Source organism: Schistocerca serialis, chromosome 2, assembly GCF_023864345.2.
Source record: "Schistocerca serialis cubense isolate TAMUIC-IGC-003099 chromosome 2, iqSchSeri2.2, whole genome shotgun sequence".
Classification (NCBI taxonomy): Eukaryota; Metazoa; Arthropoda; class Insecta; order Orthoptera; family Acrididae; genus Schistocerca; species Schistocerca serialis.
In genome coordinates, this window is record NC_064639.1 from 619,118,567 (window position 1) to 619,144,183 (window position 25,617).

General features: G+C 40.2%; 1 protein-coding gene across 1 annotated transcript in view; it reads left to right on the forward strand.

Moving 5' to 3' along the window:
• The window catches only part of LOC126457675 (40-kDa huntingtin-associated protein), a 90,128-nt gene that overhangs the window by 38,045 nt on the left and 26,466 nt on the right, over positions 1 to 25,617 (forward strand). The window contains exon 4 of the mRNA XM_050094178.1: positions 21,585 to 21,846. Within this exon, the coding sequence (XP_049950135.1) occupies positions 21,585 to 21,846 (262 nt within the window). The remainder of the gene's footprint in view (positions 1 to 21,584; positions 21,847 to 25,617) is intronic.

Below are 25,617 nucleotides of genomic sequence, written 5' to 3' on the forward strand. Positions count from 1 at the left end.
TTTTTAGCCATCATCATTTGATAAGTGGCACTACCCCACCCCTTTGTACGTATTGCGCCCAAGTATTAACTGTCCACCACTTCCTGACGGAATGCCCATTTTTTAACCGTTTACGTTCCCGCTTGGATTTGCCGTCTGAGTTATCGGCCGTTTTAGAAAATGACGCACAGCTTGCCGACCGCATTTTACTTTTTATCTGCCAAAGCAATATGGTGAAGGCTATTTAATTTTTAGTTTTGGACCCCCAATCCTGTATAGTGTCTTTTTTAGCCCTTTCTCCATGTCCCTGTGTTTAGTTCTTTCCTTATGTCACTTGGGACTGATGTATAGCTGTTTTTTAACTCCTCTCTGTCTTCGTGTCCTGTAGTTTTGACTTGGGCGTGTATGACCCCAGTTGTTTTTGCACACTAAAGCAAAACAAATAAAGCAAAACAAAATAAACAAACAACCATTTAAAAACAACCAGATGGATGTTAAAGATGAGCCTCGTTTGGGACCTCCTTCAGTGTCTACTGACTACGCTCGTGCCAGGGACATCGTCAAAATTGTGCATACCAGCCAAAGGTTGACTGTCAGAGAAATTGCAGGAGAATGTAACATTTCAGTTGGATCTATTATGAAATCCTGACACAGCATCTTTGAATGCATGATGTTGCTGCCAAGTTCATCCCATGGCTTGTGAGTCAAGACCAGAAAGATCTTCACCTTGCAATCTGTGAAGAGCTTTTGGCGTGGACAAATGAGAGGGGGATGTTCCTTAAGAGAATCATAACTGGTGATGAGACTTGGGCTAATGGTTACAATGTTGAGACCAAGTTTCAGTCTTCACAATGGGTCAGGAAAGGTTCTGCAAGATAAAAAAAAGTTCGTCAGGTCAGGTCAAATGTTAAAGCCATGCTGATAGTTTTCTTTTACTTTGAAGAATTAGTTCATCATGAATTCGTGCCACAGGGACAAACTGTTAATTGAAGGTACTACCGAGACATGTTGTGACACCTGCGAGAAAATGTGAGAAGGAAATGGCCTGAAATGTGGCAAGACAAATCATGGCTCTTGCGTTACGGTAATGCACCTGCACATTTGTCCCTGTTGGTGTGTGACTATTGCACAAAAACTGAAATTACTGTGTTACTTCATCCTCCGTACTCCCCAGACCTGACCCTGCAGACTTTTTTTATTTCCTAAGTTGAAAACCCCATTGAAAGGACAAAGATTTGCAACAATAGATGAGGTCAAAAAAATTCGCAGACGGCTATTTCAAAGTTGACCATGCACAAGAAGCAAAAGGTAAGTGTAGAAAAAATTTGTGGACAAAAGTTCCAGAAGTTTTTGAAGAGATCTTGTATATGATATTGCAACATATTTCTGAACAACACAGGCACTGAAATATTGTGAAATTAAAAATATTTTTTGTGAAATGCTGTCTAATGTAGTAAACACTAAATAGGTATGGAGTATTTGACTACTGTAGGTTCCTCCAGTCAGGGAGTGAAAAACATCTATGTTCAGGGTTTATTTAGTTTTGTATGCAAATGTGACACATTTTTGGGAAACGTACCCTTATCATCAATACTAATAGATGCCATCTTAACTTGAATTTTTATCCGCTTCATCTGTGATGAAAGAAAAAACACAGAAGATAAACCAGCAACCCATGAATATAGCCTGATGTTCTTTGATAACCATGTAATTTCTTCTTCTTTTAATATTGTGATTTTATCTTTGGACTGTGTATGACCTGTGTATATTCTTTGATGAACCTGTATGTCTTCTTTTAATTTTGTAATTTTATCTTTGGGCAGTATTATGACCTGTGTACTGTATATCAATTAAATAATGTCTCCTTGTATAGATCATATTCTGACTGAGCTTGTGGTGGTTATTCAATGTTAAGATAAACTGTATACATGTTATTGCACAAAAGTGGTGTAAATCTACTACAGTGGAAATTCAGTGAAACAGTTACTGTGATAATGTACCACATTTTGTACTTGATGTTGCCATATTTGGCAGAGATATATTTTTCACCAATTGATATACATTGTGTGAATGTCCAATTTTTCAAAAAGTTTTTGCATCTATTTTCATATTATAAGATTGTAGGAAAACACATACTTCTTTTATTGTGTCTTCTACCTTGCAGTACCTCCTGTGAAGTTGGCAGCCAGTATTGAAACTGGTTGAGGATAAATAAAACTGTACAGTCGTTGTCACAAAAAATGATTTTTTCCAAATATTTATCGGCTGTAGATAAGCACTTGAAGAAAGCTTTATTACAATTTTGTGACTTTTCAAGCATTCTGGATGAATCTATTCTAAATGCTGTTCTTGGGTTTGCCGCTGAATAACATTGTGCAAGTCCTACGATATTTAATTGAAACAATTGTTAGATGTCTTCAGATGATGGTAGTTGCTGTCTTCACTGCTGCAAGACACAACTGGTGATAACTGCACGGGAGCAGTGAAACTTATCAGGTATTACAAGCACTGCTTCCATCCAACTGGAATCACCTCCCTGTGAATTAGTAATTCCTGCTCATGGCCTGATAAATTTCAGCACCACCGCGCAATTGTCATGTGTCGCATTTTGTGGCAATGATGACAGCAACTACCACCATGTCAAGATGTCAAACAGTTGTTTCGATGAAATATTATGGGATGCAAACAATGTTATCTGACATTAAGCTTGATAAGTGTATTTGTAACAGATTTGTTAGGAAAGACTGAAAAAGTCACATGTGACACCTCTATGGGGAAGAAACAGCTAACTACGTACATGAGTTTGACAAATTACATAGTAAGGGAGGTGTATTACAATGCACAGTGGCCATTTTAGATGTCATGACAAGCAAACCATTCCTTGACTTGCCGGTGCTGTTATTAGAACTAAACGACAAGCAAGTGATGGAGAGGGGGGGAGAGAGAGAGAGAGAGAGAGAGAGAGATTGGGGGAGAAGGGGTTATGTCATATGCAATAGGAACCGCACATGGTGTCCATGAAATTATCACAACATGTAAAGATCTCTTCTGAGCTCTCTGTTGCATGCTGGGACTGGGTAGATAGCACTGCCTGGGTACTAGTCCAGTGAAACTGTCAGAAAAAAAGCCTGTACCTTGCAAAAGGTGGGGTAGAAGATTTTATTTTTTTAACTCATTCATATTGTTGGAAAGGTTACAAAACCAAGTTTTGCCAACAAAATTTCTCTTGGGAAAACTTTCTGCAGTCAAAAAACTTCGAAAATTTCGGACTTTTTTCAGTTTTTTCAAAATATCTCAATTTCATTTGCTCCTGTCGCTTTAACGTCTATTTTCTTTTTTAAAGAGCACAAAATTCTCTACAAATTTGATTCTTACCATTTTTTTCTACTCCCAGTATCTAAGGCGCTACAGCGCGTCAAAAAATACCAATTTTTCTAATTTCGAGCAAGATTGCAAATTACCTAATTTTTGAACACAGTTATTTCAGTTTCTATTTGTGTAATATAAACATATTACTCATCATGTTATTCATTGGAATTTACCATCTCACTCTGCTGCAGGGCCAGGAAAAACAGCATCATATTCAGTAACTATGAACACATTCACGTCGGATTGCGTGAAGTTTATGTAATACGATTGCATGCAGGTGCCGTACATTTTCTACAGTTGATTGACGTTATTGATCAGTTAGAAGAAAAAATATGTAGGAATTGTTCTTTAGCGGACGAAAGCGTATTTATTCTTCGGCGGGCGGAAGGCGATTATCTCTAGTGATTGTTCACAGCGCACCGACAGCTATTAGCACACAACAATAAGGGTCCTACAGATTGGAGTCGCTTCCATTCAGTATATGTTGTGTTGCTGAAAATGAGTATGTCTGACATGAATTTGTGTTTCATTTGCGAAAAAACTGTGGTGAGTGGTGGACGCAATGTGAAAAAGAAGCCGGCCGGTGTGGCTGTGCGGTTCTAGGCGCTACAGTCTGGAAACGTGTGACCGCTATGGTCGCAGGTTCGAATCCTGCCTCGGGCATGGATGTGTGTGATGTCCTTAGGTTAGTTAGGTTTAAGTAGTTCTAAGTTCTAGGAGACTGATGACGGTAGATGTTAAGTTCCATAGTGCTCAGAGCCATTTGAACCATTTGTGAAAAAGAAAGGACTGACCACACTTATCGATTGTAGTGCTAAACGCAGGGAGTCTGCCCACACCTGTTTTTTGAAAACGCTCAGTGAAGTGATGTTGCGTGAAGCATGCTACAAGAAGTACATTAATGAGAGAATGATAGCAGCTAGCCTTCGGCATCCTCAGGAACCAACAGGCGTGCTATGTCGGCCGCAGGAAAAAGGTCAGTTCAATTCCGAAGAGAAATGCTTCTTATTTGCAAAAGGGAATTCTGATGACTTTTTAACCAAGCAGTTAAGATTGCCATATGCCAAACGAAATTTTATTTACAAAGTAATGAAATTGGAAGTGCAAATGACAGTATTAGAACAGGCTAAATGACGTGGTGATGAATTTGGTCCACAAATGATAGAGCGGATTCAGAATGTAAATAATTTGGTTGCTGCAGATGGGTGATATCACAGATTTTGCTACAGAAAGTTCTTTCACCGTGTTTCAGCTACTGGACAGAATCGAGGTTACCGATCTGCAACACAAGTAGATGAAGGCATGGAGGCTATATTTGCCTACCTGGAAACCAATACGGAAGAATGTCAGTTTTCTATGGACGAACTGTTAGAGCAAATACCCACATCACCTCGTCCTGATACTTGAACTGTCAAGGCTCGCCTTTTCCAGAAATATGGTGACAATGTGGTGATAGCTGAAACAGCTTCAAAGCCAGGCGCAAGAAGATGCTGATGTTATGATTGTAACATCTACCATTTCAAGAACCAAAGATTTTGGAAGTGTTGTCATTGTAGGAGAAGATGTTGACCTGCTTTTGCTCATGACCGGTTTGGGGCAAGGCATTGAAAACTTATGTTTCTTAAAGCCAGGAAGAGGAAATGCAGAAGACAAGTGGTTTTCCACTGCATCTTACAAGTTTGACAGTGAATATATTCTGTTCACTCACTCCTTTAACGGATGTGATTCAACATCCGCTTTTTTTGGTCAAGGAAAAATTAAGTGCTGCAATATTGTTGCGAAAAATGAACACCTAACCTCGGCGCTTTGCACGTTCAATAAACCACATGGTACCCGTGAAGAAATAATAACAGCAGGAGAACAGGTTACTATCGCATTGTATAGTGGAGATGTCAGCAGTTCCCACACACTAGACCCTTTGCGGTACCAGCTATTCGCCAAGTCTGCCACAAAAAGCAAACTGAATCTTGCATGGTTCCCACCTACACTAGATGCTGCACAACATCATTCGTTGTGGAGTTACCAACAAGTCCAAAGTTGGATGGGAAACTGGAAACCTCCTGAGAAATGGGGCTGGAATCACAGTGACCACGGTCCAATATTCGTTATAATGAGCCAAGATCCAGCACCTGAAGCACTTCTTCACATTGTTTCATGCTCATGCAAGCTGAACTGTGGCGGAGCGTGCTCCTGCAGAAAAGCGGGTTTGAAATGTTCTTCAATTTGCAAGAAATGTATTGGGGTCAACTGTGAAAACGGGCCAAAATTTTTGTATGAGGACAGTGAAAAAGATGTTATGGAGGATGTTGAGGAAACCGCTGACGAAATCAACGAACTTGGTGAGGCTGACTCGCTGTTTAAAGAAGAGTTCAATCTGGGATCAATTCTATGTACAGACCCTGAATCCGTAACTCAAGGTATTTCTGGTGACACTGAGGAACCTGGCCCATCAAAACGTTGGAAGTGATGCTAATATCTGTCTGAAGTGCGCTAAAGTGCGATATTACAAGTATTACACATCCAGAACTGCCAACATTTTTTAGTAACTGACAGTGCATTTTAATTGTAATAAAGCTACTTATTTTAATGTCAACTGTGTGGCCCTTATACACAAGAATAATAACCTACCTAATTAGGTTGCCTATTGCACTAATAATAGTTCAGTTTCCTGAGACAATTTATTTTGTGTGTGTGTGTGTGTGTGTGTGTGTGTGTGTGTGTGTGTGTGTGTGTGTGTGTGTCGCTTAATGAAGTATTTTTATATTTATAGTTTTACAAATACCAGGGCTGAGGTGGCCCATAGTGAACTTCAGGTAGTGATGTAAGAATCACAATAGTTGGGTGCCCAGCAATCCTCATGTTGCATACAGAGAAATTGAATACCTGAAAGTGAGGTGGTAAATTCCAACATATAGCATGATGTATAATGTATTTAACTACACAAACATAAACTGAAAAAATAGTGTTCAAAAATAAGGTATCTTGCCACTATGCTCAAAATTTGAAAAATTGGTATTTTTTGACGCGCTGCAGCGCCTTAGATACTAGGAGTAGAAAAAATGGTAGGAATCAAATTTGTAGAGAATTTTGTGCTCTTTAAAAAAGAAAATAGACGTTAAAGCGATAGGAGCAAATGAAACTGAGATATTTTGAAAATACTGAAAAAAAGTCCGAAATTTTCGAAGTTTTTTGACTGCAGAAAGTTTTCCCAAGAGAAATTTTGTTGGCAAAACTTGGTTTTGTAACCTTTCCAACAATATGCACGAGTTAAAAAAATTAAATCTTCTACCCCACCTTTTGCAAGGTTGTTGTTGTTGTTGTTGTTGTTGTTGTTGTGGTCTTCAGTCCTGAGACTGGTTTGATGCAGCTCTCCATGCTACTCTATCATGTGCAAGCTTCTTCATCTCCCAGTACCTACTGCAACCTACATCCTTCTGAATCTGCTTAGTGTATTCATCTCTTGGTCTCCCCCTACGATTTTTACCCTGCTCGCTGCCCTCCAATACTAAATTGGTGATCCCTTGATGCCTCAGAACATGTCATACCAACCGATCCCTTCTTCTGGTCAGGTTGTGCCACAAACTTCTCTTCTCCCCAATCCTATTCAATACCTCCTCATTAGTTATGTGGTCTACCCATCTAATCTTCAGCATTCTTCTGTAGCACCACATTTCGAAAGCTTCTATTCTCTTCTTGTCCAAACTATTTACCGTCCATGTTTCACTTCCATACATGGCTACACTCCATACAAATACTTTCAGAAGTGACTTCCTGACACTTAAATCTGTACTCGATGTTAACAAATTTCTCTTCTTCAGAAACGCTTTCCTTGCCATTGCCAGTCTACATTTTATATCCTCTCTACTTCGACCATCATCAGTTATTTTGCTCCCCAAATAGCAAAACTCCTTTACTACTTTAAGTGTCTCATTTCCTAATCTAATACCCTCAACATCACCCGACTTAATTCAACTACATTCCATTATCCTCGTTTTGCTTTTGTTGATGTTCATCTTATATTCTCCCTTCAAGACGCCATTCATTCCGTTCAACTGCTCTTCCAAGTCCTTTGCTGTCTCTGACAGAATTACAATGTCATCGGAGAACCTCAAAGTTTTTATTTCTTCTCCATGGATTTTAATACCTACTCCGAATTTTTCTTTTGTTTCCTTTACTGCTTGCTCAATATACAGATTGAATAACATCGGGGGGAGGCTACAACCCTGTCTCACTCCCTTCCCAACCACTGCTTCCCTTTCATGTCCCTCGACTCTTATAACTGCCATCTGGTTTCTGTACAAATTGTAAATAGCCTTTCGCTCCCTGTATTTTACCCCTGCCACCTTTAGAATTTTAAAGAGAGTATACCAGTCAACATTGTCAAAAGCTTTCTCTAAGTCTACAAATGCTAGAAACGTAGGTATGCCTTTCCTTAATCTTTCTTCTAAGATAAGTCGTAAGGTCAGTATTGCCTCACGTGTTCCAGTATTTCTACGGAATCCAAACTGATCTTCCCCGAGGTTGGCTTCTACTAGTTTTTCCATTCGTCTGTAAAGAATTCGTGTTAGTATTTTGCAGCTGTGGCTTATTAAACTGATTGTTCGGTAATTTTCACATCGGTCAACACCTGCTTTCTTTGTGATTGGAATTATTATATTCTCCTTGAAGTCTTGAAGTCTTGAAGTATTTCACCTGTTTCATACATCTTGCTCAGCAGATGGTAGAGTGTTGTCAGGACTGGCTCTCCCAAGGCCGTCAGTAGTTCCAATGGAGTGCTGTCTACTCCGGGAGCCTTGTTTCGACTCAGGTCTTTCAGTGCTCTGTCAAACACTTCACGCAGTATCGTATCTCCCATTTCATCTTCATCTACATCCCTTTCCATTTCCATAATACTGTCCTCAAGTACATTGCCTTTGTATAGACCCTCTATATACTCCTTTCACCTTTTTGCTATCCCGTCTTTGCTTAGAACTGGGTTTCCATCTGAGCTATTGATATTCGTACAAGTGGTTCTCTTATCTCCAAAGGTCTCTTTAATTTTCCTGTAGGCAGTATCTATCTTACCCCTAGTGAGATAAGCCTCTACATCCTTACATTTGTCCTCTAGCCATCCCTGCTTAGCCATTTTGCACTTTCTGTCGATCTCATTTTTGAGACGTTTGTATTCCTTTTTGCCTGCTTCATTTACTGCATTTTTATATTTTCTCCTTTCATCAATTAAATTCAATATTTCTTCTGTTACCCAAGGATTTCTACTAGCCCTCGTCTTTTTACCTACTTGATCCTCTGCTGCCTTCACTACTTCATCCCTCAAAGCTACCCATTCTTCTTCTACTGTATTTCTTTCCCCCATTCCTGTCAATTGTTCCCTTATGCTCTCCCTGAAACTCTGTACAACCTCTGGTTCTTTCAGTTTATCCAGGTCCCATCTCCTTAAATTCCCACCTTTTTGCAGTTTCTTTAGTTTTAATCTACAATAGATTGTGGTCAGAGTCCACATCTGCCCCTGGAAATGTCTTACAATTTAAAACCTGGTTCCTGAATCTCTGTCTTACCATTATATAATCTATCTGATACCTTTTAGTATCTCCAGGGTTCTTCCATGTATACAACCTTCTATCATGATTCTTAAACCAAGTGTTAGCTATGATTAAGTTGTGCTCTGTGCAAAATTTTACCAGGCAGCTTCCTCTTTCATTTCTTAGCCCCAATCCATATTCACCTACTACGTTTCCTTCTCTCTCTTTTCCTACACTCGAATTCCAGTCACCCATGACTATTAAATTTTCGTCTCCCTTCACTATCTGAATAATTTCTTTTATTTCATCATACATTTCTTCAATTTCTTCGTCATCTGCAGAGCTAGTTGGCATATAAACTTGTACTACTGTAGTAGGTGTGGGCTTCGTATCTATCTTGGCCACAATAATGCGTTCACTATGCTGTTTGTAGTAGCTTACCCGCATTCCTATTTTCCTATTCATTACTAAACCTACTCCTGCATTACCCCTATTTGATTTTGTGTTTATAACCCTGTAGTCACCTGACCAGAAGTCTTGTTCCTCCTGCCACCGAACTTCACTAATTCCCACTATATCTAACTTCAACCTATCTATTTCCCTTTTTAAATTTTCTAACCTACCTGCCTGATTAAGGGATCTGACATTCCACGCTCCGATCCATAGAACGCCAGTTTTCTTTCTCCTGATAACGACATCCTCTTGAGTAGTCCCCGCCCGGAGATCCGAATGGGGGACTATTTTACCTCCGGAATATTTTACCCAAGAGGACGCCATCATCATTTAATCATACAGTAAAGCTGCATGCCCTCGGGAAAAATTACTGCCGTAGTTTCCCCTTGCTTTCAGCCGTTCGCAGTACCAGCACAGCAAGGCCGTTTTGGTTATTGTTACAAGGCCAGATCAGTCAATCATCCAGACTGTTGCCCTTGCAACTACTGAGAAGGCTGCTGCCCCTCTTCAGGAACCACATGTTTGTCTGGCCTCTCAACAGATACCCCTCCGTTGTGGTTGTACCTATGGTATGGCTACCTGTATCGCTGAGGCACGCAAGCCTCCCCACCAACGGCAAGGTCCATGGTTCATGGTGGGGGGGGGTATATCTGCAATTTGACTGGACTATTCTAGCATGATGGATTAAACAACAAGCTAAGGTTCGCCAAATGTCAAAATACACGCAGCTGGAATACTGAATGCAAGAAGCAAATGCACTTTGATGACACAACATGTTTAATCCCACAGATAAGGTTCTGGATAACACAGCAGTTTCAGTGCTCAAGAAAGGTGGCTAACTATTTTGTGGGAGACTTTGAGGAAAAAGCACTGTGGTTGGGGTATGGACCTCAGAATAGATACACTACCTATGTTTCTCCAACATTTGAACTCACTCTATTTGAATATTCAGTTCACCAAGGAAGTGGAAAAAGGTGACAGCTTGCCATTCTTCGATGTCATGGTTAGAAGGAAAGCCAATATAATATTTTGGGGTAACTCTTCAAGTCAGGCAAAAGTTTTCATAGTCCAAAATTGTGTAATACGTATTATTTGTGGAGTAAATTCATGGACATCCTGTAGAAACCTCTTCAAAGAACTGAGTATACTAACTACTACCTCTCAGTATATTTATTCCTTAATGAAATTTGTCCTAAATAATATATCTCTTTTTCCAACAAACAGCTCAGTTCATACATACAATACCAGGAACAAAAATGATCTGCACAAGGACTTAAAAGCACTTACTTTAGTTCAAAAAGGGGTCCACTACTCAGGAACACTAATCTTCAATAATTTGCCAGCAAACATAAAAAATTTAGTTGCAAATAAAGAGCAGTTTAAAATGAGCCTAAAAGACTTACTAGTGACCAACTCCCTCTACTCCATTGACGAGTTTTTTAATAGAAACAAATGATGTATTGTATATATTCATATTATTAGTATTGTTATTTCAGCTTAAAAAAAAAAAAAAAGTAAAAAATAAAAAAAATGACATGTTCAACATCCACGAGGATCTCCTGAGCACGGATCTATGGAATGGAAAACTAATCTAATCTAATCCACCAGAATGCTGGAACTTAGTGTCTACGGCAGACTGATTTGCACAGAGTTATGTTTGCACTATGCGTGCTGTGGTATTTTGGGTGAAATGTCTCAAGAATAGAAAGAATCTTCAAAAGACACAACCTTTTTTTTTTTCCACCAGCAAAATTGAGAAATTTTTGAAACTTCCTGGCAGATTGAAACTGTGTGCCGGACCGATACTCGAACTTGAGACCTTTGCCTTTTGCAAGCAAGTGCTCTACCATCTGAGCTGCCCAAGGCTGTGGCTAAGCCATGTCTCTGCAATATCCTTTTTTCCAGGAGTGCTAGTTCTGCAAGGTCCGCAGGAGAGCTTCTGTGAAGTTTGGAAAGTAGGAGACGAGGTACTGGCGGAATTAAAGCTATGAGGACGGGGCGTGAGTTGTGCTTGGGTAGCTCAGATGGTAGAACACTTCCCCGCAATAGGCAAAGGCTCAGAGTTCGAGTCTCGGTCAGGCACACAGTTTTAATCTGCCAGGAAGTTACATATCAGTGCACACTCTGCTGCAGAGTGAAAATCTCATTCTGAGAAATTTTTGTTTTGTCAAGGATGATCTGTGTTTTGTCAAGGACGATCTTGGGCTTAGAAAATGCAGCGTGTATAAGATTGTAACACCTCCGATTTTTATCCCGACCTGATCTGATCAAATAGCAGTCCAATATTTATTATTAACACGACGGTGAACCTAATGGGGCTGGTAATCGGAATTGACTGCTACGGAAGTTGTTACATTCCAGTTCGTTCTGCTTAATATTATAATACTGAATGTCTGGTAATGAGGAACACCAACACAGTTTTACTAATTACGAACTTATATTCTTCTCAAAACACAAAAAAAGGAGATAGCCACTGCCTTCGTCATACATATCTAATTACGGCTAATCTCAGCACAGGCTTTCTTCATTTTCCATTATCGTCACACGCTAATCCATCACTGCATCCAACACTGCAATCCAAGGTTAGGCCGGCACGGTAGACGCGAAACCAAATATTGGCACTAGTAACGTCACTGATCACTTTCATAATGATACTTCTTCACTTTCTCGGTATTAATTTATTACATAGGGGTCTAACCACGGCAATGGCGACACCCTTCTCCGTTAAAGCCCTGTATTTCAACAATGGCCTTCACACACATATACCTGCCAACCACACTGGCGCATCTCAACACTCGCTCACTCAACACGTCACAATCGATTGTTCGTCCTATCGACCTGTGCCAAGTGCAAAGTTATAGTAAGGGCCTATGGACCCCTTACAAGATCCCATTTCATTGTGGGAAATCTTATATGTGGCACACACATTGCACCTTGCGAGAACATTGTGTAGAACACCATTGATATGCATGCCTTAGCCAATACATTTGTGGTTGTGGCGCATTGCTTGAACGCGGGCCATCACGTGTTTTATGAGAAGATTGAAGTTTTATCCGCAGCATCATCATTTTGGGATTGGTTTTTAAGGAGGCTACACACGTCTGGTGGACAATCTTATCAACAGAGATGCAGGGTTTCGACTAAGCACTGCTCGTAATCCTGCACTGGCTACCATTAAATTCAATCAGAAGAAAAAAAGATCTTCGTATTTGGGACCCGTTGCAGTGAGCTGCAGAGAGCGACTTGAACTTTTAAATACTGGAGCATTCAGCAACACAGCCATTGCCCACTACAAACACAGAAGGAATTTCTTCAGTTCCTGGTAGGGTGCAGTAAGAGCAGTGCTTCCATCCACCTGTGATCACCTCACTGTGCGTGCATAATTCCTGCACTTGGCCTGACGAGTTTGGTTGACGACCTGTAATCATCACTAGTCACACCTTGCAGTACTGGAGAGAGCAACTACCACCGCCTGAAAATATCAAGCAGTTATTTTGATGGAAAAATTGTAGAACTTGCACAATGTTACACCAAGTAGTGCTTTTGCAGCTATGTAAAAACACAGCAACAGAAATCTTTCTAGGTGTCAGTTTTCCCCTGGTGGTGGTGTAAGAAAATGTTTTATCAGCTCTTCAGGTACAAGCTGTAACAACTGTTGTTTGCTTGTGTGACAAATGAGCACTCTGAATTTTATCTTGCATCATAAGAGAGAAATGTTCCACAAAGTCTGTCTGTCGCGTTCCAGTTTCTGGAGCTTCATTCTGCTTTCTTGTCTCAGCAGATTAAGAGTTGGATGAAGCTGTGAAATTGGAATTTAATAATTTGTTTCAACATTTCTGACACTACATCTGACTGAGCAAGATGGTGCATTGGTTAGGGCACTGGACTCACATTTGGGATGACGATAGTTCAAATCCCTGTTCAGCCATCAGTATTTAGGTTTTCCATGCTTTCCCTAAATTTCTCCAGGAAAATGTTAGGAAGGTGTGCTTGTAAAGGTTATGACCTATTTCCTTCTCATTTCGTAATCAAAGCTTGTGCTTTGTCTCTTATGACCTCACTATCAATGAACCATTAAACTCTAATCTTCCTTCCTCCACTACATATGCAATGATACCATTCATTTATACAAGTTTCGGTTGTCTTATCATTATGAATCTATTGTTTCCAATTGACTTCTTTTTAACTTCATTATTTAACCTAGAATGAAGCTTAGACCTAAAATTTCTAAATTTTATATGTGAATAAGTGTTATTTTCCTGTGCATTTTCCAGATTGTCAAAGTTAGTGTGATGTCTATAGATGTATACATTTTGCAGTGTATCAGAAACCAATAAAATATTATTTGACTGTAATGCATAATGTAGCCTTCCTTATGTGGTCCAATTAGAGTCTTTCTAAAACTGCTCATAAACTGCTTTAATTGAGAGAAGTACGCAACATTTCAGCAAAGCTTCTTGTTCTCAAGATCTTTAATTGATTTTGTATCCCTTCTGCTGGGTGTTGATGGGCTATGTCGTCTCTGTTATACACATTTTCAGCTGTTTATTTGTCCTCACCAGAAATCATGGTATACAGTTTAAGCCCCGACTTTGTAACCATTAATTTCTTCACTATGGCATACTCAGTAGTTGGAGTATCTGGAAATGACTCTTTTTTTTTTAGTCTTCTCAATGCTTTTTCTAATTTGTGTAGAGATTTGTATGGAACTAAATAAGGTTCTGATGACACTACACTGGCTTGAGTGGTTAGTCTTTTTTTTGTACTATTTCTTCCTGATTCTTTCTTCTTCTCATTTCCTTTCTTTTAAATTTAATTCTGCCACCTTACCTCTCCCTTGTAGCACCAACTTTTAGAAAAAATGAAAACTCTTAGGTTAAAGTTGTCTATAGCCCTGGGCAGGCATACTGGTGGGTGGCTGTTAGTGTGCTGTTTCTAAACCATGAGTCACAAGCATTTGACAGTCACATGCAGCTCTGTTACTCGTAATAGTTTCTGCTTTGGTCAAAATCAGTATAATTGCATATCTGTGGTGAAATGTTGACTTTTGGCTATGTCAGTCATATCATTCTGTAAGCAGTGTACGAATGCATTATTTTAATTTGAAAACCTTCAAAAGTCTTCTCATTGAATTTGTTATTTACCATCTATAGTGTGTAAAATTCTTATAGACAGCATTAGATATTGTATGTTAATATAAATGTACACAAATCATTGAGAAAAACATTTATCATAAGAAATATAACTAGTGAAGTTCAAACAAATTAGCACACTAACAAAATTGCATAATTGGTCAGGCAGTATGACACATTCTAAATGCACTTATGTTAGCTTGATAGCTGAAATCTAGATCAGTACTAAAACCGTATGGGTATGATTAACTATAAATACCTACCTCATTTTCCAAATCATCTTACAGCTGCTGAACACAACAGTTCCCCATAATCAATAAAAAAACGCTAATGATACTATTTGTTTGCAATAAAATTTTTATTAAATTATTACTTATAAAAGCCAATGGCCTTGCCATAGTGGTAACACCAGTTTCCGTCGGATCACTGAAGTTAAGCGCCATCAGGCTTGTGTAGCACTTGGATGGGTCACTGTGCGGGTCTACCATGTGCGGTTGGTGAACGGGGTGCACAAACAGCCTGTATGAGGCCAATTGAGGAGCCACTTGATTGAGCAGTAGTGCCACTGATCATGAAAGCTGACAACGGGTGGGATAGCAGTGTGCTGGCCACCTACCCCTGCATATCTGTATCTGGTGACTCCTAAGGCTGAGGATGACACAATGGCGAGTCAGTAATGTTGGGCCTTCAAGGCCTGCTCAGGTGGTGAAAGTGTTATAACTGCACAATAAATTACAATGTAAAATGTTGCACATGTCCCATCTCAGTTGCTCTCATTTGGCGTTCTCCTCATCACGGTTTTCTTATTTGTCTGCTTTACTGCTTTCCTCTGTGGTTGTTGAGTCATCATTCCAGTTGATGATTATCGGCTCAATTATGGTGTCTCAGATGACTCTTGAGCATCGGGGGCTCAAGAATGCAACAATTTGAAAAAATTAGCAAAGCATAGTGCTGCACTGCCTGCTGGGCGCCCAGCCGGCCGGTTATGCAACCTACCTGGCTTGGTGCTAGGCCGGCGCACCAGCAGTAGTGCGCTGTTAGTAGCGCACGTACGCTATTTTGCTCGCCTGCTGGTGCCTGCAGAGTCTAAGTCCATTATCAGCGCCTTACGTAATCAAGGTCACGCTGTGTCTATATAAGCGGGCAGTGCATGCCAGCGGAACCATTCTGCTGTGAGCTCTATCTGCAACAGCATTGAAGCACTATGCCTCGTCAACGTGTGTATCGTCATCGTCGCCACTGCATGCCAGTTTATAAACACATAATTAGCCTTGAAAATAACCTTGGAGGAAATGGGACTGCACAATCTGGTATTCTTAATGCACCAATTTTTTTCCGTGGTTGTTGAGTTAATTTTTCACTTGATGTCACAACTGGAGCAGCAGCCATTTCCAGAATGAGATTTTCACTCTGCAGCGGAGTGTGCACTGATATGAAACCTCCTGGCAGATTAAAACTGTGTGCCAAACCGAGACTCAAACTCGGGACCTTTGCCTTTCGCAGGCAAGTGCTCTACCAAATGAGCTACCCAAGCACGACTCACGCCCCGACCTCACAACTTTACTTCTGCCAATACCTCGTCTCCTACTTTCCAAACTTCACAGAAGCTCTCCTGCGAAACTTGCAGAACTAGCACGCCTGGAAGAAAGGGGGCTGTGGCTAAGCCATGTCTCCGCAATATCCTTTTTCCAGGAGTGCTAGTTCTGCAAGTTTCGCAGGAGAGCTTCTGTTAAGTTTGGGAAGTAGGAGACGAGGTACTGGCAGAAGTAAAGTTGTGAGGTCGGGGTGTGAGTCGTGCTTGGGTAGCTCAGTTGGTAGAGCACTTACCCGCGAAAGGCAAAGGTCCCGAGTTCGAGTCTCAGTCTGGCACACAGTTACTATCTGCCAGGATGTTTAATACAATGATATAATTTTGCAGGTATCTTTAGTGGCGTACGGAGTACTGTCTGCAAAATGGATTGTGAATAGAGTTATTAGCAAAGAAGTAATAAATTAAAGGCCAAGCCTGATGCTGCAGTTTTACTACACAGACAGTGAAAATGTAATAAGTGATAAATTTTTATCGTTTCAACAATATTATGAAAAGGAAGGTTGCTACTCACCATCTAGCGGAGATGCTGAGTCGCAGATAGGCACAACTAAAAGACTGTTACAAATAAAGCTTTCGGCCATAAAGGCCTTCGTCAAAACACACACACACACACACACACACACACACACACACACACACACACACCTGCAGTATTGGGCAACTGAAACCATACTCATTGACTATTATCCTTTCATTGTTGTGTGGGGGGTGCGATTGATAAAAAAGTGTCATCGAGTAAGTGAGAGAAAAGTATCATCGATTGATTTTTAACCCCATGTGTCCTTTTTCTGTCCTTGTATTTTTTTCTATCTTTGTATTTTTTTCTATCTTTGTATTTTTTTCTATCTTTGAATTTTTTTCTGTCCTTGTATTTTTGTTTCTGAATATATCCTTGTGAGGTGTGATGCATAGCCGCTGGTTTTCATTATTATTTATAATTTATTTTAATCAGCTTGATTAAAAGCTTTTCAAAACCTATAAAAGCGATGTAGGCTTCAAGATAAAATTCTCTTTGTTTATCTATAGTCATTTTATTGTAAATGTATTGTGACTCCATGAATGTCCTTTCCTAATCCTCTGTGGTCTTCCTGGAGAAGTACCTCAGTTAGTACTCTATTTTATTGTTGATGATTTTTTAGTAGATCTTGTATGCCACATTCAACAGAGTAATGCGTAGTTTCCACTTTTGCTTCTATTGTGCTTTTCGAATAGGGAGATAACTTCTGCTGTTTTTTTGATGTTGGAATTGCCCTTTTGCTAGGACACATTTATAAGATATAGGAATCTGAGATGAACAGAGTTTCCTGCACATCTGATTAACTCTGCATTTATTCCATATATTCCTGCAACTTCCCTAATTTTAAAGTTTTTTCACACATTTTTAGTGCATCCATTGTTTTATTGTCAGTATTACGAAATTTGTTTTCCTCATTGACACGCACATCTTCCGAACATCATCCTGTTTGCACCATAACTCGTGGTAGTGTCTAACCCATTCAACCTCTTCAGTTATATTCAGTTTTTTTGTATCTTTTTCTGATTGTTTTATATGTCTCATTACCGTGTATGTTAGACTTTGTTTTTCATGTACATCCTGTTTGAATACAGGAAATGAATTGGTCCCAAGATTTTTGATGGTGCTGTCATACAAGTTGTCAAGCATAATTCATTTTACTTTTGTTGACAGTGATTTTCAGCTTCACGTGTGTTCTTTAGGAGCTCTTCATATGACTTCTGTGTTTCTTATACAGATGCTTGTAATTATTCAGTCCATATTCTTAGTTTGATTTGATTTTGTACTTTCTATCTTTCTCCCACTGCTTCTTTAGCTGCGTTTTCTGTATTTGTTCTGTGCCACTCTTCATCAGTATCACTGCTAAGTGTCACTTTTTCTAGGTGTCAATCAATTTTGATATAGTGTCCAACAAGAGTGGAAATTCCTGGATGGAATACTGTGAAGTAAGGGAAAGGCAACCAATCACCTATAGGTGACTAATATGGTGCATAGTAATTCTCAAAAAAATACAGTATTCTTACTACCTTTCAAACTCTTGTTGTTTCTCTAGCAAAAGTACACACATTCACAAACACAACCACACAGACACCTGAACGCTCACACCCACAGTCATGGCAAGCTGACTGTTGATTATCAGTTATTGAAGGCAGTTGCCTGGGTAAATGGAGGTGAGGAGGGGGTGGGGAAGGATGCATGAGATGAAGGGGGCATAGCAGGATGATGTGACTGGTATGAGGCAGGTCTTTCAACAGATGAGTCAGGGGTGCAATGGAGCACCACTTCAGGAGGGGTGGGAAGTATCTTTGGTAGGATGTCCCTCATTCCAGGGCAGGATGGTAGGTGGACTGCAAACAAATCTTCGGCGCCATTTCCCTTCACACCCCCCAATCCTCCTACCACCCTCAAGAACCAGCCAAAAAGAGGTGTCCCATTCATCAGCCAGTACCACCCAGACTGGAACAGCTGAACCACATCTTTTGTCAGGACTTTAATTACCTATCATCATGCCCTGAAATGAGGGACATCCTACTGGAGATACTTCCCACCCCTCTTCAAGTAATGCTCCATCACTTACACAACCTCCACAACATGCTAGTCCATCCCTGTGCCACTGCCACTGCCAGTCCCAACCCCTTGCCACAAGGATCATATAATTGTGGAAAATCCAGGTGCAAAACCTATGTAATCCACCCACCCAGCATTTCCTGTTCCAATCCTGTCAAAGGTTTATCCTACCCCATCTGGAGCTGAGGCACCTCTGAGAGCAGCCATGTCATTTCCAGCTGGGCTGCAATAATTGCACAGCTTTTTATATTGGTATGGCTACCAACCAGCTGTCCACCAGGACGAATGGCCACCACCGAACTGTGGTCAAGAGCAAAGTAGACCACCCTGTGGCACAACGGCAGCTGACCATAACATACTTCATTTCAATGGCTGCTTCACTACCTGAGCCATCTGGTTCCTTTCTTCCACTACCAGCTTTTCGGAACTGCGCAGATTGGAGTTCATTTACAACTTATTTTCCACTCCCATAATTATCCCGGCCTGAATCTACAGTAACTACTGTCCCCGCACCCTCTGCCCAACAGTTTCCAACCTGTTCATCCTGTCATCACCTCCCCATTCTCATCTCCCACACTATGTGTTTGCCACCCGCTACCAACAATTTCGCTTGTCTTTCCCGGTCCTCTCCTTTTTCCCCATCTCCCTGACCCACAATCTCCTGATGCTGCGTCTGTTGCCTGTTTAGTCCCTGCACTCTCCACCAGACAATGTTTGTCTCTCACCCGATATCTGATTTATTGATGTGCTCTTCTAAATTGTCTACACTCTTTGGTCAGTTAATGTGAAGGGCTTTCTGCTAGATGTGCTCGATACATTTTTACATCCGTTTTTCTTAAATGTGTGCCGACCGGTGTGGCCGTGCGGTTCTAGGCGCTTCAGTCTGGAACCGCGTGACCGCTTCGGTCGCAGGTTTGAATCCTGCCTCGGACATGGATGTGTGTGATGTCCTTAGGTTAGTTAGGTTTAAGTAGTTCTAAGTTCTAGGGGACTGATGAAGATGTTAAGTCTCATAGTGCTCAGAGCCATTTTCTTAAATGTGTTATTATTTTCATGGTTCTTTCAGATTTGAGGATGCATGTACTGGTTTGAACAACATGGTTCGTGATCACTAACACAGGAAAAGTTTAGATGATTGAGAAGTACTAAGTGGCACAGGATACGATTTCATATTGATGATATTTGAAATTTACGTTTTCCTCGAGGTACAGGACATTTTAACTTGTGCCGGTGAAAGTTCCACTGGATGACTCAGCTTCAGTGTTTGGATTACCTGTAATATACATTATCTGTGCAAGACAATTTTTGAACATATCTACTAGAAAAAGTCTCTGTGGTGCTGCTGGCTCTAATAAATTGAAGTCATCTGAAGGAGAAGAAGACTGAAGAACATGAAATTTTGAACAGATATACATTTTGAAACAAGAATTTAGATCTCCATTTCCAGAGAAAACAAAAAAGAAAACTGGACCGAAGTGGTTAGATGTTCAGGAACATCATCACCCCCATCGAACAAAAAATTATTGGAAAAACTAATTCGTAAATCAGAAGTAGTAATTTATGTGGTTCATAGGAGACCCAGTTGACATATTCTAAGAATCAGATTGGTATAATTTCTCATGGTGGCACCTGTAATATGGATTAGTTTTTTGGCTGTCTTTTCTTTTAGTGTCAGGGAAGGTTCATTCAGTTGTTGTTGCATAATCTGTTGTTGTTACTTGATGATGGAATGCATAAACAATGTTTTTGTGTCATTCTGTTTTAAACTGTTCAGAAAGGTAAAAGGCGTGCTAAACATTATAAAACACAGTCTCATTCTTCCTGAAAATTGTAACATTTCTCTTGGGAGTATGGAAGGTGGTATATCGACCAGTCCAAATGTATACTGTCAGAATGTTGTGCAGAACACTTATGCAGGATTAAATATGAAAATTTGTATGCATCAGCTTCTTAAAATTCTCTCATGCACATCAAGCATAGAATTTTGTTTGATAAGACAATAACCTTGTCCGATGAAGTGACGAACTAAGAGTTTGTCATCAAAGCTATTAAGATCATCTTGTGTAACCAAATACCACCATAGTGTCAGCCATGGCAATCAGTTCATGGTGGTGGCGGTGGCACTGGCAGTGGCGGCTGTGGTTGTGCTGCTGCTGCTGCTGCTGCTGCTGCTGCTGCTGCTGCTGATGATGATGATGATGATGATGGAAGAAGCTATCAAAAGTTTGACGGACCAGCACAGAATCAGTTAGCAAATCATCTTCTAACAACGTCTGTGGAAGAAGTTGTTGAAAGCTTGAGATATTGTATGGCAAGAAAGCAGAAGGAATTCTATCCAAGACTGTATTCGTGGAAAAACTACATTCTATTAGTAGTACTTTCTGTTTACAAGCTACTAATAACTTGTATAAACTAAAAAAAACATCAGTGAAAGCAAGATATACAAGTAAGGTAACATTATTCTGAATCCAAAAGTAACTTGAACGCCACAGTGTTCCTATTGGAGATGATATAACCTTGTATTCCTCTAATGCTTGAACTGATTTTCCCAACCAGTTTAACATGAATTTTGAACTGAGATATAACTTAGGATTTTCCATATTAAAAAATGGTAGACAGAGATGAAAGAAGTAAAATGTGACAGAGGGAAAAAATCCTAGGAGCAACTGGGGATTGAAAACTGAGCTTCTACGTTTTGTGGTCAGGCAGTTATACTTTAAGAATTAACTTAAAGGTCTGTTTTGACAGGACTGACCACACATGCATTCCATACTAGGAAAGAACCATACATAAAAAAGTCACTTATTTCATGTGTGTTGTAATCCAGATATGAGAGAGAGAAAGAGAGAGAGAGAGAGAGAGAGAGAGAGAGAGAGAGAGAGAGATTTGTGGCAAAATTAGTCATATGACCTCCAGTCTTTTAATTGCAGTGTATTTATTGTACATGGTATGTGTTTCAGGCTGCTGCAAGCTGCTATGGACATGCTGCAAATAGATGGCAGCAGCACCATGCAGCTGAGCAGCCCCCTATTCCAGGTGCAGCAGTGCTTCCTTGCCCACTTTCCACAGGATTAGCTGTTGAACTGGGTTTAGCACTGAAAAATGACTTGCGACGTGTGGCAGAAGCTGCTACACAGTTCAAATTAGGTGCACAACAAACTACAAGTCCACTTGACAGACTAAGCTGCCTAGGGCATCTTGCATCCTGCCGAATTGAATTAGGTATGTAAGTAACTAATTTTATTAGACCAATAAACTGCCACCAGTTGCTGTCATTACTAAGTTACAGTGGTTAGTTTTCTTTCCGGAATGATCCTATAATTTTTTATCAAATAAATTGAAAGTGAATTTAAGGGAACTGAAGTTTGAATACTTCATGTCTCCACACAATCTGCATGAAAAATAATCAAATGCTTAATATCAAATGAAACAAAGCCTGATGAGTAAATTTTATATTTTGCTGTTCAAGTATTATACATTCTAGCTCAGTCACTTATGGGATGCTATAGGTACTTAATAAACAGTACATTTCACCTAAAGATGGGACTCTGTATTGGTTTGTAGAACAACAAGATAAATTACTACTATCCCTCGGGTTATTTTATGTAATGTGCTTTTGACAACCACAAACACTCTGATCCTCTGGCCATGGCAGGTAGTGATGTATTGTCTGCTGGAGTTTGTGCTTTCTCTAGTGTTTGTCATTCACAATGTTACAACTGGAGAAGTATGGCTTGACCTGTGAGCTGAGGTTGCTACACTACTCACCCACAAAGAAAATAGTAGAAAAAATTAACTAACTTCAGCTAAGAAATGTCAGTTGTATTGAAACGAAACTGCAGTTTTCATCTGTAATGTGTTTCTATCGTGGTTGAATACTGGTGAGCCAGCTGGTGTTGTGAAATGGCTGCTGCATCTGGGTGGGAAGCAGCTGAACGGTTTCCAGGCGGGTGGCTCTGCTCTGTGTGATGTTGTGGTGCACATTGTTGCAGTTTGGTAGGTGTTCTGTGTCCAGTGGTTGCTACTGCATTTTAGTATTATTATATTAGTATTGTTATAGCAGTCTTTAAGAAACAGTGTAGGCACTCCACAATGCTGTTTGCATCTGTGCGATGTGGTGATGTATTAAGTCATATAAATAAAATGGAGAATATACTTTGTACTCAAAATTTTGCAGAAAGTTCTCATGTCACTTGAATAAAGCAAGTCAAAAAATGTACTTCACCTGAAATGTTCTCAGTGTTCAGAAAAGGTTGGGGGAAGTTGCTCAAAACAAAGAACATACTCCGAATTCTTATGAATAAAACTAATGGAGCTTCTCACAAGCAGAGAACATCTTCGTTGTTGTTGTTGGTTTTTTGCTCTGTAGCATATTTCAAGCTGAGTAAATTCTGTGGAGGTTAAGTTTTACTTAATTTTTAGTAGCAGTATTAGAATATTTGTTGTTTGGAATGAAGAAAAGATATACCTAGCCCAAAGAAATACTGGAGAGAGAAACTGTAGAAGTTTATATGGGTTTAACAATAAAAATGTTATATTCCTGGTGCTCCCTTCCTGAAAATCATGAAAGAAGAGTGGACGACCTTTCAAATGAAGTGAAAACTAAAACATGTTTTTTGCTATTTAGCAGACCCAAGTTTTCAGACTGATGTATGAGAAGACGTAGGTATTCACCAAACAACAGTGTCACTGACATTGCCAGATGTTCATCGTCATGTTTTATCACAGCATAAATCTTATATTTTGTTGGTTTAGCATTAAGTAGGTGGATCAGAATAATTAATAACTGGTGTATTACAAATCTAGTGATCTATTTCTCGTAACGAATTGCACAGACAGGTGCTTACATAACTGATGCATGAGAAGATTGTTATGCATCATACGAGGGCAGTTCAATAAGTAATGCAACACATTTTTTTTCTGAAACGGGTTGTTTTATTCAGCATTGAAATACACCAGGTTATTCCCCAATCTTTTAGCTACACAACACTATTTTTCCACGTAATCTCCATTCAATGCTACGGCCTTACGCCACCTTGAAATGAGGGCCTGTATGCCTGCACGGTACCATTCCACTGGTCGATGTCGGAGCCAACGTCGTACTGCATCAATAACTTCTTCATCATCCGTGTAGTGCCTCCCACGGATTGCGTCCTTCATTGGGCCAAACATATGGAAATCCGACGGTGCGAGATCGGGGCTGTAGGGTGCATGAAGAAGAACAGTCCACTGCAGTTTTGTGAGCTCCTCTCGGGTGCGAAGACTTGTGTGAAGAAGGAGAAGTTCGTTCAGATTTTTGTGCCTACGAACACGCTGAAGTCGTTTCTTCAATTTCTGAAGAGTAGCACAATACACTTCAGAGTTGATCGTTTGACCATGGGGAAGGACATCGAACAGAATAACACCTTCAGCGTCCCAGAAGACTGTAACCATGACTTTACCGGCTGATGGTATGGCTTTAAACTTTTTCTTGGTAGGGGAGTGGGTGTGGCGCCACTCCATTGATTGCCGTTTTGTTTCAGGTTCGAAGTGATGAACCGATGTTTCATCGCCTGTAACAATCTTCGACAAGAAATTGTCACCCTCAGCCACATGACGAGCAAGCAATTCCGCACAGATGGTTCTCCTTTGCTCTTTACGGTGTTCGGTTAGACAACGAGGGACCCAGCGGGAACAAACCTTTGAATATCCCAACTGGTGAACAATTGTGACAGCACTACCAACAGAGATGTCAAGTTGAGCACTGAGTTGTTTGATGGTGATCCGTCGATCATCTCGAACGAGTGTGTTCGCACGCTCCGCCATTGCAGGAGTCACAGCTGTGCACGGCCGGCCCGCACGCGGGAGATCAGACAGTCTTGCTTGACCTTGCGGCGATGATGACACACGCTTTGCCCAACGACTCACCGTGCTTTTGTCCACTGCCAGATCACCGTAGACATTCTGCAAGCGCCTGTGAATATCTGAGGTGCCCTGGTTTTCCGCCAAAAGAAACTCGATCACTGCCCATTGTTTGCAACGCACATCCGTTACAGACGCCATTTTAACAGCTCCGTACAGCGCTGTCGGAAGTCAATGAAACTATACGAGACAAAGCGGTAATGTTTGAAAATATTCCACAAGAAATTTCCGATTTTTTTCAACCAAAATTGGCCGAGAAAAAAAATGTGTTGCATTACTTATTGAACTGCCCTCGTATTTAACCAAAATTATCTTGTGTTAGAAAACTTGACCAGAGTTCCGGTTTTGAGTAGATTAAAATGTCCTGCAATCTTAAGATTTCATTTGCATAATGTGTTCACCTAACTTCAGTAACAAAAAAGTTTCCCGCATGTTGAAAATTCGGTAACATTGCAAGAAAATGCATTTTCGTAAACTTTTTGTCTTAATAATTTGTTGCCACACATAAAAGTAAAATCTTCCAGAACACAATGACGCCAGTTCTGTATTTGTACACTGAATAGTTTGCCTGTTTGAGCAAGCTAAATGAAATGTAATATTATGTGTGTGTTCTGTGCTGGACACGGTAAACGACACACAATAACAACCTTCTCCAGAAGGAGGTCAGGAAGTGAGAAGGAACTCCCTCATCAGAGAATATGCTTTGAACTTTTTGTTCATACAAAATTGAGAACTTATTCAGAGAAAGTTCTTTTGCTCTGAGGATCTTCTCTGGAGAATGTTCTCCTTTTTTTATTCATGTGGCAGTTCTGTATACTGAGCTGCACAAAGTGCTGCATTACTACTAGTGGCCTCCTAGTGTGGATTCTCTGATGTCTGAGTGTGTGTAGAGAATTGAAAACCTGTTGTAAAAGGGCATGCACATACAGCTGCTGTCAGTCTGCTGACTTGTTGCAGTATGCCAGATATTTTGTACTGCTGCCAGTTTGGCAAAATGCACTGTGCGGAAATGCTTTCCATTCTAGACAAAATGTTGGCAGTGAATATTTTATAAACCATTCACATTCTGAATGTTTTGTTTTAAATTGTGAA